Source organism: Montipora foliosa, chromosome 6 (genome assembly GCF_036669935.1).
Source record: "Montipora foliosa isolate CH-2021 chromosome 6, ASM3666993v2, whole genome shotgun sequence".
NCBI classification, from domain to species: domain Eukaryota; kingdom Metazoa; phylum Cnidaria; class Anthozoa; order Scleractinia; family Acroporidae; genus Montipora; species Montipora foliosa.
The window spans coordinates 63,063,005-63,081,204 of NC_090874.1; the positions used below are offsets into that span (position 1 = coordinate 63,063,005).

At 39.7% G+C, this 18,200-nt stretch overlaps 2 protein-coding genes across 2 annotated transcripts in view; one reads left to right on the forward strand and one right to left on the reverse strand.

The window, feature by feature from the left end:
* Positions 1 to 1,202: 1,202 nt before the first annotated feature.
* LOC138008100 (cytochrome P450 4c21-like) lies at positions 1,203 to 10,798 on the reverse strand. Its single transcript, XM_068855304.1, has 6 exons — positions 10,383 to 10,798; positions 8,555 to 8,796; positions 6,939 to 7,232; positions 5,105 to 5,239; positions 2,644 to 3,016; positions 1,203 to 1,532 (listed from the first exon to the last, which is right to left on the reverse strand). The coding sequence occupies exons 1-6, from the start codon at positions 10,648 to 10,650 to the stop codon at positions 1,309 to 1,311; spliced, it is 1,536 nt and encodes a 511-aa protein (XP_068711405.1). The 5' UTR covers positions 10,651 to 10,798; the 3' UTR covers positions 1,203 to 1,308.
* Positions 10,799 to 11,236: 438 nt separating this feature from the next.
* Positions 11,237 to 18,200, forward strand: part of LOC138008101 (cytochrome P450 4c21-like) — a 10,301-nt gene continuing 3,337 nt past the window's right edge. Inside the window, exons 1-3 of the mRNA XM_068855305.1 lie at positions 11,237 to 11,644; positions 16,002 to 16,243; positions 17,579 to 17,869. Of these exons, the coding sequence (XP_068711406.1) occupies positions 11,377 to 11,644; positions 16,002 to 16,243; positions 17,579 to 17,869 (801 nt within the window). The 5' untranslated portion in view covers positions 11,237 to 11,376. The remainder of the gene's footprint in view (positions 11,645 to 16,001; positions 16,244 to 17,578; positions 17,870 to 18,200) is intronic.

Consider the following 18,200-nt stretch of genomic DNA (forward strand, 5'->3'; position numbering starts at 1 on the left):
GTTTTGGGTAGTCTGCTAATCCACATAAATTTGGTTTTATCAACGGAGTTGATAATGTAAGTTGGCCACCGTACAGAGATTCTTAAAGCTGACGTTTCGAGCGTTAGCCCTTCGTCAGAGCGAATCGCGGAATTATGGGTTATGTGTAGTTTTTATAGCAGAGTAGGGGCTACGCTATTGGTGGTAACATGGCAACGTAAAAATTAGGAATACATTAGTTAGTAAATGAAAAGCGTTCGTTAATACCGTGAGGATTAAGGGTGCCGATTTGGAAGATAAATTTTGTTCCAGATTCTGGTGGCTTTCCGTAGTACCATTGTAGATGTAGGGAAAGGCCTCAGATAGCCGTGTGGTTAGATGCTGAGTTTTATTCACATATTTTCAACGATAAATCCAAATATTTTTAAACAGTAGAACCAACCTTCTGCGTATAATGCTGAGTTTCAACGATAAATTCAGTTATTGTCAAACAGTAGAACCAACCGGTCTGAATGTGGACTCTCATTTCTAGCAGCACCACAGTTTCTTTAGAAACTACGCCCTTCATTCATTTGCTAATCCACAGCCCTGGCAGTACTAAGATTGAATTTCCCGCGAATGAGACTCCCACAGGAGCCCGATGACCAATTACAAGAAATTAAGCTGACGTCATAGGTTCACCGAACCGGAACTGCTTTGTTTTTTGACCTAATTCGAGGGAAGGGCTAGTCTAAAAATAAACCTACTTGTGAAAACGCCGTTTCACAGACGTTGTATGGAAGTTGCACGCTCCAGATGGGCTCCTGGTAGGTGATAAGGAACAATACTGATCAATAGATCATTTTACAGTTCTGTGCTCAGTTATCAGGCCTTTGAATAAAAGCGAGGGTGAAGTTGACCTTGTTTTGATACAAACCTCACTGCTTTTCTTATGTCTATAGAAACTCGTTGGCCTTGCGACAACATGAGTTACAGAAGAAAGCAATGACGTTTGTATCAAAGCAAAGCAAGGTCAACTCCAGCCTCGCTTTTATTCAAAGGTCTGGTAACTGATCACAGAACTGTAAAATGGTCTATTCTCCACTCGTACAAATCCCATAATACACCTATTTTACCCCCCCCCCCCCCCCTCATTTTCTCTTGGTTCAATCAAATAAAAAGGCCATTTCTGCTCGTGGAATGGCATGTGTAAAAACCGTTGGATTTTAAGTACGAAGAAAAAAGAAGAAAATGAATCGTTTAATCATAGCTAACCAAATAGAATGAATAACGATGCATGAGGGTTTACTAGACACTCAATAAAGTTCCTTCTAATTTCCTTTCTTAGCATTAGCTTTTCACTGGAGCAATGCGCAACTTCAGTCCATCCGGTTGAGTGGTTCCTTTGTTGACTTCTTTCACCACACATCCGGGAACTTCATTGAAAGAAAAGTTCTTTACCAATGTTGCCATGACAACTTTTAACTCCATCAACGCAAACTTGTAGCCAATGCACATGCGCGGCCCACATCCAAATGGAAAATATGAATAAGGCTGGATGCTAGAATGCTTATCTGTCAAAAAAGGTCAACAATGCAGTTAGCCTACGTTGCAAAGCCGAAGACGTCAGTGCAAAAACGTTTTGACCAAATGGGTGTGGATGCTATAAAAATACACCCACCAATAACGCCGAAAAATAGTTTATATTTGAAGTGATATTTACCGAACGTTTCCATACCATAATAGATTGTGTATGGGTGTGGTTTGAAATTATAATTATACATATGACTTTTCAAGAAAGATCCCATTTTTGTCACATACACCTTGTCAAACACCGATACTGCGTTTAAACCGTTCTTGGGCCCGTTTCTCGAAGGTCCCGAAACTCTACGGGCCATTTTCGGGTGCCACAATTCCCTTTGTATCTAAAAAACGGAGTGGATTTAAGTCGTCAAACTTCACAGTAATTTTTCTTTTTGTTACCTTGAATACTTGTCAAAGGATCGGCTTTCCAAATCAAGCGGTTGCAAGTTTCACAAATGGCTTTTCGAGCCCGAAAAGCTATCGGGACTTTCGAGAAACGGGCCACTGGCCCGACTTACTCGAAGCCCTTATTGGCTTACTAAATAAGCTAAATAAATAAATAAATCTCAGTTATTTACTGTAATACGCTGAAAACACACAATACGCGTTCTTCTTGTCACAAAGTACGTGGCAGGCTTAGAGCTCGATACAGATTGTTAAAATGCGCCAAAACACAAATATTTCACGTTCCTAATATAAATCTCCCCATCCAAAGCAAACGTATGTAAGCATTGTTACCCGGAATTTCGCTTTTTCTGTGCCGTGAAGCCACCTAAACTTGGCAGAACTAGCAGTATCTTGGACCCACGACCGTGATTTGAGAGGCATGGATCTATTCTCGAGTTAACGTCACAAACTGCTTCGCATTCCTCGGCTGTTTTCAAAGAAATTTTGCACTACGCAGCAGTTTGTGACGTAAAATTATTATTTAATTTGCGCATCTTGGATATGACATTGATTATAGCAAAGGAAACTATAACATCTCATTTCTAACGCACGCTTAAGTTTTTCATTCCGTTGAGTAACGAGAAAATATGGAAGAATCTCTATTGGTAGAAATAAAAAATTAACTACTTAAGACTCAAAAAGAGCAATAATCACCATTTTCCTGAAAGTGTTCGGGATCAAAGGTATCAGGATTTGGCCAAAAAGAAGAACAACGTTGCATTGCATCAATGGGAAGAAGGATATACGTTCCTGCTGGCACGAAATATCCTCCAATTTCAACATCTGATAACGCAACTCGACTAGTAATATCAGCTGGCGAATGAACTCGCAGTGATTCTTTGACAACATTTTCAAGGTACTGCAACTTCTCCAGCTTCTCCCACGTCAGTTCTTCGTCGTCTGGAAAGGCAGCTTCTATCTCCTTCCTCAGTTTTTCTTGAATTTGCGGATTCTTCGCAAGTTCGTAAAGGGTCCAAGCCATGGCCACACTAGTCGTCTCATTGCCCGCCAGAATAAAGGTGAACACCTACAACAAAAGGTCACATTACAAAGTAAACCTTTGATCAGCTAAATGTTAGGAATTTAATAATTCTGAATGAAGTGCAACATTTTAATTGACTCGCTTGAAAATATCAAAACTTCCATACAGTAAAACTGAAGTCAATTCACACTCCAAGGGCCAAAATGGAAGTCTCCGGCCGTTTTACGACATTTTGATACCCAAAAATCACATTTACAATGATGTAAATGAAACATCATAAAATGGGTGATTATTGGTCGTCGTCGTGGTAAATAATGATCCCTTATCGCCCGAAAAAGACCAGCAGTAAACGGTCGAAAGGTCGGGGTCTACAAGTTACGTGAGATTACAGTCCTTTCGTCGACAAGTCGTTGTGATCACACAATGATTCGCCTACACTTACGTCGACTCGTGTATCGCCAACGCATGTTCCAATGCATTAAAATTACTAAAAGCGATACTTAACTGCTACTGTAATAAAAACAAGTTAGGTAAAGGTAAAGGTACACCGTATTTAACGTCGGAAGTTCCTTTACCCTCTTAGGTTCTAGAGGGTATTCTCCAAGGAAGCCGACCGCGGTGCGCTAATTTTACCCCCTCGGTCCATTGGTGCTCCGTTTTAAGGGTATTTAAAGCTACCTGAAGTGATACAGAGTGGAAAGAAGTCGAAGCAAGGATGTGAGGTCACTAGGGATCGAACTCAGGACCTCTCGTACAGAAGGCCCTTAGGCCGCGCAATAACCAACTGTGCAATCCCTACTCCTGGTTGACAGGACATAACTTTTGAGAATATCATCCACAGAACTTGCCTCGTTCAGAACGGGACCCAAAGCAAATTCACGATTGATTCAAATGATCTAAATTTCCCAACATTTGGCCACGTTTTGTGTAGGAAAGCGCGATAATCTGCACTAAAATTTTGTGGGCGAAACGACTCAAGTGAAAGCGAATCATCATATGGGCGAAACGACCGTTTTCCGCACGAAAGATAGCAGTGATCCCTGCACTTATCTGGACAATTTAAGCAATTGTCTGTTATAGGTAAAAAAAAGTCTCTGCTTAAGAGCCAGAAGGCTCATCAGGCCGGCGCTTATCTCCGGTTTCTGTAGCATGAAGCGACTAGGAGTATTTATACTCCCCCCTGGATGGGATGCTAGTCCATCGCAGGGTTACCCCCAGCATTACGTCTGTTATAGACGCCTGAAAAATTCACGCGGCTTCAATGGGAGACGAAGCCTTTCTTCAGTTCATTCTTATATTCTCTACTTGCACAAATCCCATAATACCCCTCTTTTACGCCCCCAAATTTTGCATAATTATTGTTTGCAATTTCTCCTGGGACATGAAAATGTCCCCAAGAGAAATCGAAAACAATACCTACGCAATTTTTTTTTTGGGGGGTGGGGGGGGTAAAATAGGTGTATTATGATGGGATTTGTACGAGTGGAGAATAGACCATTTTACAGTTCTGTGATCAGTTACCAGACCTTTGAATAAAAGCGAGGCTGGAGTTGACCTTGCTTTGCTTTGATACAAACGTCATTGCTTTCTTCTGTAACTCATGTTGTCGCGAGGCCAACGAGTTTCTATAGACATAAGAAAAGCAGTGAGGTTTGTATCAAAACAAGGTCAACTTCACCCTCGCTTTTATTCAAAGGCCTGATAACTGAGCACAGAACTGTAAAATGATCTGTTGATCAGTATTGTTCCTTATCACCTACCAGGAGCCCATCTGGAGCGTGCAACTTCCATACAACGTCTGTGAAACGGCGTTTTCACAAGTAGGTTTATTTTTAGACTAGCCCTTCCCTCGAATTAGGTCAAAAAACAAAGCAGTTCCGGTTCGGTGAACCTATGACGTCAGCTTAATTTCTTGTAATTGGTCATCGGGCTCCTGTGGGAGTCTCATTCGCGGGAAATTCAATCTAAAAATAAATCGGTCTGTGAAAACGCCGTTACACGAAACAGAATAGTTGTAGGCTCCGGGTCATGGCTTCCTGCACCTACTTAATTGAAACATAACAAATTACTAGAATGTGCACGCAACTTATTTTCCCAGCATCATTCAAGCAAAAAGAAAATTCATAAGCATACTTGGGATCTTAATTCTTCATCACTCATTCTTGAATCAGTTTCTTCATCGTACATATCCATTAACAGATCAAGAAGATCCTTATTCACAGGTGAATAGCTCCCTTCACGCTTTTGTATACGACGCTCTTGAATAACCTGTTTTATGATGAAATATTATTTTATTTAGCAATAAATGCGGAAAGATAATGAAGACTTCTCATGAATCAAATTGTCATGTTCATTTGCAAATAATTACTCCAACGACTACTACATCACACAGTCATCACATTTTATAATCATTACATTAATTCCGTATCTGCATCGCCAACGTCACATTAATATCTTAAAGTGACAAACAAGCCATTCATCCATCTAACCATCAAATATGAAAAAAATAATCAAGTTTTACGGAGACTCGAAAGGCTTTTCCACAAGTAACAGTGAGTTTTCCGACCGATCCTTTCAGTAGGGCAAGGTTTTGATATTTGACCAATGCTGTTGTCCGCCAATTTTTTTGAGGGTGTCAGCGAGTCCCTAATGTTGCCATGGCAACGGTACAGGAATGCTTTAGGATCCTACAAAATTCAGGTTTTGGAAAATATCTTAAAAAGTACTAAGAATTCGGTGACCTACTATTTTTTTCAAATAGAGAAGAACATATTAAATTCTCTTACCTAATACGTAGCAGGGCTGTCAAAATGGGCCGGTAGCCGGCCAAAATGGCCACCTACTTACCAATGAATCTTCGGCCGGCTACTTTTGCCTCGATTCGCTGTTTATATCTGAACAAAAATTGAAAACTTCACGAAGTCCACGAAAAGAAAGTACGTGTAACAAATCCTCTTCAGTTTTTTAAGTCAAATCGAAGTGAACGAAGGCTTATAGAACGCAAAGGATATTTTCACTGCACTGAATCTCGGGCTTCTGCGCGTGCCAAAATGGCGTCCGCCCCGAAAAATTCAAGGCAGACAATGCTAAGCACATTTTTTCCCTCTTGTTTGCCTTTTCATTACGTTTCGCAAAAGCGCTCGAATAACAGACGAGGTCTATTTTCTAAATTGGGCGCCTACTTTTTGACAAGAGTTAACTGAATAGAGTGTAATGTGAAGTGCTAGATTTCAATCCCATATGAACCATGTGAGCGTTAGCCCTACTGATGGAAATGGGCCCACACAAGGACTGAGAAAAACTCTGACCAGGGTGGGAATTGAACCCACGACCTTCGGGTTGGATCTCCGCCGCTCTACCGACTGAGCTACAAGGTCAGACGGGAGAAGGCCGTGGGAACTGAAGATGTTAAAGTCACGGCAATGAACATGTACAAGTACAAGGAAAGGTTACGTTTATACAAACGTTGGCCGTGTAGCACTTATATTTTGAACAGAGTTAACTGAATAGAGTGTAATGTGAAGTGCTAGATTTCAATCCCATATGAACCATTACACTCTATTCAGTTAACTCTGTTCAAAATATAAGTGCTACACGGCCAACGTTTGTATAAACGTAACCTTTCCTTGTACTTTTTGACAAGTTTGACAGCCCTTTTAAGAATCAAAGAATTATGAATAATCATTTCAACTAGTATAACACACATTAAGATAGACTGCGAGCAGTCATTCTTTTGCTCGAAAATACGCCCAGAGAACGTGACATTCGAGAGGCGAAGCTGCGAGTCGCGAGTAGCGCGAACGTCTCCCTAAGCAAGCGCTACTAACGACTTGAAGCTTCGCTCCTCAGATATTACTTGCTCTCGGCGGGTTCCAAAGCAAAAGAGAAATTGCTCGCAGTCTAACATTAAGAATGTTCTGGCAAAAGAATAATTATTACCATATTTTGCTATAAAAAATAGCGATACCTCCAAAACAGTGTTGTCTGTGACTTCCTTTGTCAACTTGAATTTCTTATTCGCAGCTAGAGGCAGATATTCAAAGTAAGGGATCAGAAACTTGCAGACTAAATAATTGAAATCCAAGGCAGAAAATGCTGTCGCAAATGCTTTGGACACTTTACTGTCACCACCCAGAATGGTATTGAAGTTGTATCCAAACCCAGTCTGACCAATCACATCGAGTGTAAGATGACTTAAGTCCCCTAAAACTTCTACATCGATGAAGTGTTTGGATTTATAATTCAGTTGCTTTCCCCAATGCTGCAAAACAACAAGAAAAAGATCTCACACAATATACTCACTTGATGAAAATGTGCCCACAAAACACTGGGAAACTGTGGCTTGTTTCACCTTTTATAACTTAGTAGAGACCATAATCGACTGACTAGAGTTCATATTTTAGGAGGGACTAGCCTGCTTAGCAGGTGCTCACGTTGCTGTCGCCATGAAACAACTATCTGACGCCATTTAGCAACTAATCACCGAAGTGGAGGTGGCTAGTGGCAGATGCGTACATTATACATAGTGGCCTTGATAATGGTGTTCTTAAAATAAACTTTGTTTAATAGACAAACAGTATTTATCTTCCTCAACATCCCAATATGTTAGGCAAGCTTTGTACAAATATGGTCAATATGAACAATCAAAACTGAGTATTCCAACAAGTCAACTAAGCCAAGAAGCTTTGCACTTGGGACTGGCTTGTTCAACATTGGTTAAAACTAGGGAATTATGGTTTCCGCTGTACTTGGTACAGTAAGCATCATATAAATTTTTGACCTCACACACTATTAAACAAGGTGTGGTAACCTTTTCTACATGTTTGCCATTAATCTAGCTTTGATATCCTTTTTTGGTGACAACCAATTTAGTAGATGTAAGAAACACTTTAACCCTTAGTTTTTTTTTACAGATTTACATAATTTTGGTTCCCAGAAAAATGAAGAAGTTTAGTAATTGGCTCAGTTTATTTCCAGCAAAGATGGTGTATAAAAAAAAAAAAACCAGAATACATTTTGGGTGTTATTTATTACATTTCCACGTTTTTCTCTTGTTATTAAGGACGGTGACTATTAATTCAAGCATATATTTTTTGTTTATGAATATGCAGGGAAAGCAGATCTAAACAAGTGTTATTGAAATCCCAAAATAATCAACAATACTTGTTCATTGCTTTAAAATACAGAGCAATGTATGGCATTCATTTTCCAAATTGAAGCTTAATTATCTCTGAAAAATTCATGGTCAGCCGGGCCCAATTGCTCAGTTCTGCTTCCTCTAATATAATTTTAAACCATGCAAAAATATACCTGTATTAGTAAGCAGGTCACCCATATGCAGGGGCAGATCTAGGATAAAATTAATAATGAAGGGTTTCCAAAAAAAAGAAAATGTTTCTGGGTGGGGGGGGGGCGGGGAGAAATTTAACTCTGCAAAGTCCCCTTTCCCATGTTTCTGACTCATTTCCGCAAAATGGTGGAAACCGGTATGGATCTGCCCCTGCATAGGAAACCTCAGAACCTTGAGATGCGCAGAACGTATGCGCAATTATAACAATAGTAGGCACTATCCTTAAGTCTTACCTGCAAAAGGTTTGTTGAATTTTCCTGGAATGTACTAAAAAATCCTTTCAAATTAGCAGAGCTAAATGCTGGGCCAATAATCCTTTTTTGTCGTGCATGTGCCTTCCCAACTGCTGCAAACAATCCTTTGCTAATACTTGGCACAACCAAACTCAAAAAATTGGTGCGTTCAAACTTGTGAGGATTTTTCACTGTTACAAATCTTATCAGCTCTGGGTCGGACACATACACCATATAGCCACCTGGAAAAAATGATCATAGTTACTGTAGTAACTACATAGTCTTTGGACCAAAACCTGGGCCCTGTATGACAAAAAAATGGGGAGACTGGTGTGGTTTTATCCTTTGTACCTGACAGGCTCAGAACAAAAATCTTGTACTGTCAAACTCAGACTACATTTATCTGTAAGCTTAAGGCTCTCTCTCAAAACAAGAGGTGCCAATTACCACACCTTCTGCATCATAAAAGACAACAAACTTTGGAATGTTCATTGCGCATTGAATCTATATAATTATTCCCAGTGGCCCAAATAGCTTTACTCTGAGAATCTTTGGAGATCTTTTAGACAGAAGCACCAGGTCAGCCTGCCGTCAACAAAAATATCCGGGGGAGGGGGACCCCCATATAAAAAGGACAGGGGTACTGGTCAGAAATTTTGAAAAGAACCCCTAAGAGGTACCAAGATGCTGTCTTCTGGGCAATTGGCATGAATTTTTTTTCACCCGTAAGAGGTACCAAATTATGGGTTTTAATTAGATTAATTAGATTAATTAAAAATTAGTTAATTGTCAAAATAATTAATGTCTCCTGTCATAATTTCGGCTCAATACCCTAAAAGGTACCCCTAAAGCTCCCGCTGTGGACCTTTTGAGGCTGAACACCTTAACAGGTACCAAAACCGATTTTTTAGCTCCTAAAAGGTATGACAAGCACCCCCGTCCTTTTTATATGGGAGTCTCCCCTGGAAAAAAAAAACATGCCAGGGACCATCCAATTGAACACACACCTCTGCATATAAGATTAATTCTAAATAAGGCTGCCAAAGCAACTTTTGATGGGGTTGAAATGAGTTGGGATCATTGTGAAATGGGCCAATTGACCTTGAACTTTTAAAATAATCATAATCCTACTCAGGTACGAAAATAGGTTGACAAAAATGACAATATTCACTTTTATCACTTGGCGGCCATTTTGGAGTCCGTAGGGAATAAAGGCTTTGTCTTTGCATTGTCTTTGCCCGTCCAGCCTCACACTGAATGAGAGGTTCGACGGGCAAAATCTTTTGTTTTGACGTCGAGTGATATGGGCCAATTATAGTGAATGCATGCCATGCATATTTTTCACCCACATTTTTGCTGAACTGCCTTTGTTATTGTAAGAGAACAACTGTGTTACATAAATATGCACAATTCAAACAACACACAAGCATGGAAATTCACACAGCTGAGAACGACGACTTCTAATTCAATTAACCAATTGAACTATCTACCCAGGGAAATGAAAAGTCCACATTGAGACCGGTTGGTGCTAATGTTCGAATATATTTTCATTTATCGTTGAAAATATGTGAATAAAACTCAGCATTATGCGCAGATGATGCAATAAATCTTGGGTAACTGCAAAGTGCTTATTAATTGTCATAGTTATGGCACCTTTGACCTTTTCCCAGGGAAGCAGAAAAAATAATTCGGAGTTATGATGTGGTGACCTTCGGTAACCTTTTGATCTTCTTTTCTTAGTCATGCCAGGATTGTGGATTAGCAGCCTGACCCAGCCTGTGCTACCCAAACACACAAAACAGCATGCTGTAGCTGTCAGTCTACCCACCTATTCCAATCCCAAATCCAGGGTGAACGATGAACAAGGATGGATACTGTTCTGTCCAAATCCGTATCATTTTAAGGAATCCTCCAGAGCGAAAGAGTGTGACAAGATGGCCGATCAACGGCAAGGCACCCGGAGGACAGGGAATCCTTCGTAAGGGTGACAACCGCTCTTCCACAACCTTGTACGTGAGCCACGATAACAGAAGTGCAAGTGAGGACAGAAATATAAACTTCAAGCCAGTAAAGTTGGCTAATATTTCCAGAATCATGTTTTCTTTTACCGATTTCCAGTGGCTCTCAAGATCCGATCACAAGTGAACAGTCTGATGCAATATATAGCCGGGTACATCACTGTGACGAAGGATGAAGAAACTATTGCAAAGAGTGTCAGGGTTTGCATCAGACCTTTTTAAGTATACAGTTGAGGACTGGGTTCGACAACACGAAGATCACCAGGGTTGGGAGGCTATCATTACACTTTTACACGAAGAGAAATAGCTTCGGATTTTTCAACAATATATCGCTTTAATCTAACCCAAAATCATTCAGTTAGTCAAAAATTCATATTTATGACCCATTTCCTTCGCATTTTGTTTGTCAGCATTATGATTTGCGATACTTCACTTCAGGTTCACATGCATGTTCATGAGGGTTTTAACCTCTCATGGATGTTTAGATTTTCAATTAAAAACTCTGTTTTGACTGGTCACTCTACCTCACTTTGTAAATAGTTCACCCTTAAGTCAAAATACATAGGTCTCGTTGAACTACTCACCCTCCCCGTCCTGGTACAATGTATTTCTCGTGTTTTGGAACCCAGTCCTTAACTGTCTATGGTATGATGCAAAGCCTGTCACTCTTAGCAATAGTTTCTTCATCCTTCGTCAAAGCGATGAAGGTTTGCAAAAATAACCCACATATCTGGCTATATATTGCGTCAAACTGTTCATTTGTGATCAGATCGTGAGAGCTGTTGCAAATCGAAAAAAGAAAACATGATTCTGGAATTATTAGCCGACATTACTGGCTTGAAGTTTTTATTTCTGTTCGCATTTGTACTTCTTTTATCGTGGCTCACGTACAAGGTTGTGGAAGAGAGGTTGTCACCATTACAAAGGATTCCCTGTCCTCCGGGTGCCTTGCCGTTGATCGGCCATCTTGTCACACTCTTTCGCTCTGGAGGATTCCTTAAAATGATACGGATTTGGACAGAACAGTACACATCCTTGTTTATTGTTCACCCCGGATTTGGGATTGGAATAGGTGGGTATCTTCAGTATTCAGGGACTGACTGACAGCTAGCGTGCTACTTTGTCTGTTTTAGCCTTGATTATAAACGTTGTTTTGGGTAGTCTGCTAATCCACATAAATTTGGTTTTATCAACGGAGACTGGCCACCGTACAGAGATTCCAAAAGCTGACGTTTCGAGCGTCAGCCCTTCGTCAGAGCGAATAGCGGAATTATGGGTTATGTGTAGTTTTATAGTAGAGTAGGGGCTACGCTATTGGAGGTAACATGGCAACGTGAAAAATAGGAATACATTAGTTAGTAAATGAAAAGCGTTCGTCAATACCGTGAGGATTAAGGGTGCCGATTTGGAAGATGAATTTTTGTTCCAGATTCTGGTGGCTTTCCGTCGTACTTAGATGTAGGGAAAGGCCTCAGATAGCCGTGTGGTTAGATGCTGAGTTTTATTCACATATTTTCAACGATAAATCCAAATATTTTCAAACAGTAGAACCAACCATCTGCGTATAATGCTGAGTTTCAACGATAAATTCAATTATTGTCAAGCAGTAGAACCAACCGGTCTCAATGTGGACTTTCATTTCTCTGGGCACAGGGTGCTGAGGGAGCAGAGGAATCTTATTTGACCCTTTTTCAGTTAATTTCACCACAGGCACCCCAAGCTCAGTGTAAGCATGGCCGAAAAAAATATAAGATCTGTATGGGAATCCCGATAAAAGGCTTAATTAAGAAGAGAATTATATGAAAAAACTCTCAATTAAAAGGCCTAACCTTATTGCCATTGTGGGTAGCTTCCTTCCTGTGTGGTTATTTTTGAGAAACTAAATATTTTAAGCAAGAGCCGATACAACGTATATTTGATTTTAGTGGTGTACTGTATTTCGGCTGGCCAAACCAGCCTTCTGCAGGTACAATGAGAGTTTACATTGAATTGCTTCTATTTACATATATATATATAGTAAATGGATGTTGACGTAATACTGGAAAAAATGTGACTGATAAAACACGGCAGTTACAACGAATTTGAATTCAAATACTAAGAGTAAGGGAAAAAATAACGGAAATGACTCCAAATAATAAACTGAAATCTAATAACGTTTCGTCGAGATCCGACGCTATTTGAGCCATTTCTCAATTTCTCGGTTGTCAACGGTATATTATTATACCGGAAGGAACCAAGGAAGGAAGCTACCCACAATGGCAATAAGGTTAGGCTTTTTAATTGAGAATTTTTTTCATATAATTATCTTCTGAAGCCTTTTATCGGGATTCCTATACAAATCCTTATATTTTTGTCCGGCGGCCACGCTCACAATAAGCTTGGGGCGCCTGTGATTTCACCATGCGACTGGATCTTGTTGTTTTAAATCACTGTAGGTGATCAAACCACATTCAAACGATCATGTTACGCTGCGGTTGAAATCCTATCCGTGAAACGAATGCCAGATACAGTAATAGAGTAATGACTGTGGGCTTGTCATTAGTGGTCACTAACGGTATTATAAAAATAGACAAGGGGTGAAAGCGATTTCGGTCAAATTTTGAATCGTCCATAAATCGCCTAAATTTGAATGAAAATGCCTTAAGGCCCCGAGCTACACATTCAACAATGTTTGAATGTGTCCTTTAGCAGCATGTCGTAGTGATGTGGGATATAGGTCAATTGAAGCCTTTAAGTGCTACTGTGGTTCTTTATTGACTCCGAGCTTTCGCCGATCTACGGCATCATCTCTCCCTGATGATGCCGTAGATCGGCGAAACCTCGGAGTCAATAAAGAACCACAGTAGCACTTAAAGGCTTCAATTGACCTATATCCCACATCACATTCAACAATGTTAGAACGTGTAGCATGCATGTTTGATTACGTTTGTTCAACATTTTTTTGTTGTTGGATGTTTTGATTTCGATCAAACATCTTCTCCAACATATAACAAATGTTGAAGCGTGTAACCGCCCATTCAACAATGTTGTATTGCAAAGACCAATCAGAGTTAAGGGCCCAGTCTCCAATCCGAAAACCACGAGCAATGCAAAATGGCCGGGGTGGACTAAAGTATCGTGTTTCCAACAATGTTATACAGCTGTTTCGAGAAAGATTGTCCAAAAGAAGAATAAGAGCTTACGCGACAATGCCGAAAGGCATTATGGTAAACTGTCACTTTGAGTCAGTGAAAACATGACGGCAATGCTATCGAAAACGTCAACTAGAAATACATGCTCATGCTTTGTTACTGACATCATGAGATATGAGTGAGTTTCAAAATTCAGTCAAATGATCCATGCCATGAATAAGTAAGAAAGGGTTAGGATTCACAGAGAAAGCATGATTCTGAAGACTTTATCCTTACTTATTTTGTCGTGTTTTGCAGAGAAAGTCGGAGAAATGTACCAAAAATCGTGGCGCACGTGCAGAGGCATCGTTTTTGCTAATGAACCCTTTTATTTTTGGACGTGTTTTGGAGCGTAATAATTTGCATTTAGGTTAAGTTCGACGTTTGGAACGGACCTTAGTCTGTACAACCTTACTGTACTCTACTTCGTGAGCAAAAATTGGAGCAAGATCAACCCAAAGTAATCAATCCATCGGTTGTGAATCAGCAATGTGTTGTTTATTATTTTAAATGTGACCTGCGCGATGCAGATTATGTTGGGTATACAGCACGACATCTTCACCAACGCATTGCTGAATACAAAAATTCGGCAATTTGCCGACATTTTTTGGAAGATCACGGTAGGGAAGATCTTTTGAAAGAAAAGCAATTTAAGGTCTTGAGAAAGTGCCAGGGCAAATTTGATTGCTTAGTATACAAAATACTCTTCATTAAGAGGCACTATCTCAAGCCTCATTTAACCTCATTTAAATATCCAGACGGACTCCACACGTGCCAAACTTTTTAATTTTCAGCTATTTTCATTGTTCCTTTCTTTTGCTATATGGGCTCCTTATCAGCTATTGTTGTTTTAGTATTTATAGATTGTAATTTTCAAATAACTTTGACTATTTTACCATGTTTAGATATGTTTTATCCCAGTTTTTTTTATAAATATGAACGTTTACATTTTTATAGTTAAATATTAGTGTTTACATTGTAGTTAAAGCGTAGCGTCAGAATATCGAGAAAGAGCGCAAAACGAATTCTTACCAATTTCTAAAGAGCGATTTGTTTTCCACTTTGAAATTTTTATTGTTTTGTCTATCCTGGTGCTGGTACCGTACTTTCCATGTCGTGGTGGTGCGGACGATCAGCTGAATTACTAATGATTGATTTCACTTCCTCTGTATCTTCTTAGAACTGATGACGCATTTCCGTCACCGGTATCCTCCGGTCCACATTGAACTAGTCACGTGGTGGTCAGTTTCATCCCTTGTCTCTTTTTGTGCTCTCTCTCGGCACTTCGTGTCTCGTACGTAAGGTTTCGCTTTTCGGATTTCGTCGCCACGAACATTGACGCCGATAGGATTTCAACCGTAAGACGATCGTTTGGGTGTAGTTTGATCACGTATGGTGATTCAAATCAACAAGATCGATTCGCACTGGAAAAAAAAGGGTCAAATAGGACTTCTCCGCTGCCCTGTGCTCTGGGTAGACAGTTCATGCTTAATTGAATTAGAAGTCCTCCCTCTCAGCTGTGTGCACTCCCTTTGAATGTGTGAACTCTCATGCTTGTGTGTCGTTTGAAATGTGGATATTTACATTTAGTATATACCAAAACAGTGGATAGCGTTCAAAGCGCGCTGATTGGCTACTCAAACTCCGGATATCCATTGCTATTCACCTCCGAGCAATTCGCGCGGAATTTTCGAAAATGTTGTAATCTTTGCAGGAATAAATGCATTAAAATCATCTTTTAGTGCTACATTTTCTCACTGTTTTAGTGTATACTAAAACAACACATCCAAATATGGTCACAGCGCGCGCAATATTCGTCCTGCGTACTCAACAGATATCCTGTGATATACGTAATTTTGTGTGTCGCTGAGAAAAATGGTAGTTTTTGCAGCTTGTTTTTCCCAAAGGTTCTAGCTCAGGTTAAAATCTATTTGCAAATTAATATAAGTGTAGGATGCAAGGTTGAGCCACTGGGATTAGCTTCAATGAGCAAAGCAACATTCCAAAGTTCTATGTCTTGATTTCACCTTGTTGTTTTCATGATGCAGAGAGTGTAGTAACTGGCGTTTCTTGTTTTGACAAGAGAGCCTTAAGCTTACAGATACATGTAGTAGTGTCAGTACAAGATTTCTGTTCTGAGCCTGTCAAGTACACAGGATAAGACTGCACCAGTCTCCCCAATTTTTTGTCATACAGGGCCCGGGCCAGGTGTTGGTCCAAAGACTACGTGGTTACAGTAACTATAATCATTTTTTCCAGGTGGCTATATGGTGTATGTGTCTGACCCAGAGCTGATAAGATTTGTAACAGTGAAAAATCCTCACAAGTTTGAACGCACCAATTTTGTGAGTTTGGTTGTGCCAAGTATTAGCAAGGGATTGTTTGTAGCGGTTGGGAAGGCACATGCTCGACAAAAAAGGATTATTGGCCCAGCATTTAGCTCTGCTAATTTGCAAGGATTCTTGGGCATCTTCCTGGAAAATTCAAAAAACCTTGTCAAGGTGAGAAATGACAAAATAACAAGTGTAAATGTCATGATAAAAACCCAAAATGTAGTCTTGTTTTTCTTTTTCGATGCTAAGTGACACCATCTTTGCTGGAAATATTAAAGCTGAGCCAATAACTAGTATTAAAGACAAAGTTCTTCATTTTTCTGGGAACCAAGTGTAAATTGTCTGAAGAAGTAAGCGAATTGTTCCTTGCATACACTAAGTTTACACTACAGAAAATGTTCGGCACGGCTCGTGTGAAATTGGCACGGGTGCCTAAAAAGAACTCGGCAAACTTTGTTTACACTACACCATTTTTACCGTATCAAAAATACGGTGCCAACATTTTTGGGCCCGGGTAAGTTCTCTTGTAGACATGCGCAGTTCAATTATAATCAAGAACGTCCGCGTGATTTTGGTGGAGAATGAGCAGCCATCTTGAAATATACGCAAAAAACCGCTAGCCAGTATGAATTAAGGGTCAAGTTTGGCCCTTTAAAATGTTTACACTACTTGTTCTATCCGAACCGTGCCTATTTTTTCAGCACCCGTACCATTTTCACCCGTGCTCGGGCTACCTCGCCGAAGGTCCCTGCACGGGTAAGAATTTTGGTTCGGCACAGATGAAATTTGGTACTGACAGGTTGTTTACACTCCAAATTTTATCCAAGCCGAACCTTTTTTTGGGACCTGTGCCAATTTCACCCGAGCCTTGCCAAAAAAATTCTGTAGTGTAAACCGGGCTTAAATTGCTTGTCCCCAAAAGGATGTCCAAGCATGAATATTTATTAATTGCGAACATGTAGAAAGGTTGACAACAGCATGTTAATTGTATGAGATCAAATATATATGTGATTCAGTACTGTACCAGGTAGAGCAGAAACCATAGGCTTCAAACTCAAGTCGTAGTTCGCTAGTTTTAACCAATGTTGAACAATTAAGTCCCAAGTGCAAAGCTTGTTGGCTTAGTTCTTGATGGAAAACTCAGTTTTCGTGAACATATGACCATATTTGTACAAAACTATTTAGTGTGACATCCCCTGAAGTATGAATATTTTGCCATTAATGTTCTCAAATTGTAATACTAGCTTTTTGGTATCTATAGTTTTAGGCTCCTAGAAATTATTCTCGTGTTAGTATTATTTTTTATATTATTTCTCATGAGGACTAAACGTATTTTAGTTCTTCCGCACTATTATGTACTTCCCTCCTCAAATAAGGACTGTTACAGTCTCTACTGAGTTATGAATTGAAGATCAAACAAGCTGCAGTTTGCCAATGTTATGTGGGCACACTTTCATCAAGTGATTATATCCAGTGTGAGATCTTTTTCTTGTTGTTTTGCAGCATTGGGGAAACCAACTGAAAAAACACAAACACTCCATTGATATAGAAGTTTTAGATGATTTAAGTCATCTAACGCTCGATGTGATTGGGCAGACTGCGTTTGGATACAACTTCAATACTATTCTGGCTGGTGAAAGTAAAGTGTCGAGAGCATTTGCGACAGTATCTCATGCATTGGATTTCAAGTATTTGATCTGCAAGTTTCTGATCCCCTACTTTGATTATCTGCCTCTAGCTGTAAACAAGAAATTGCAGATAGCAAAGGAAATTTCAGATGACATTGTATTGAAGGTGGTACCTTTACTATTTTTTGTAGCAGAATATTCTTTTACCATCTAACATTCTTAATGTGTGTTATACTTGTAAGGACCACTCAATGATTTTTTGTGTATTCCAAGGTGCAAGAAGTACGTTAAGTATGTGAATATGTAATGACCAACGGGATATCAGAAAATCTGAGTCCCGCATGGTATGTTAACCCATGATCCTTCACCTGGCTATGATATTTATGTATTCACTATTCATTTAAAACTTGATTTACCTTTTTCAGCTCTGATACTTATATGAATGAATGGCTTGTTTGTCAAGTTTTTGAAGTTAATGTGACTTTGGCGATGCAGAT

What these genes read in the sequence shown, in the direction of transcription:
- LOC138008100 (XM_068855304.1), bottom strand. Translation starts at nt 10,650, where the DNA reads ATGATTCTGGAAATATTAGCCAACTTTACTGGCTTGAAGTTTATATTT. An exon ending in TGGATTTGGGATTGGAATAG is followed by an intron (nt 8,797 to 10,382) that starts GTGGGTAGACTG and finishes CATTTTTTCCAG; the next exon opens with GTGGCTATATGGTGTATGTG. An exon ending in ATTCAACAAACCTTTTGCAG is followed by an intron (nt 7,233 to 8,554) that starts GTAAGACTTAAG and finishes GTTGTTTTGCAG; the next exon opens with CATTGGGGAAAGCAACTGAA.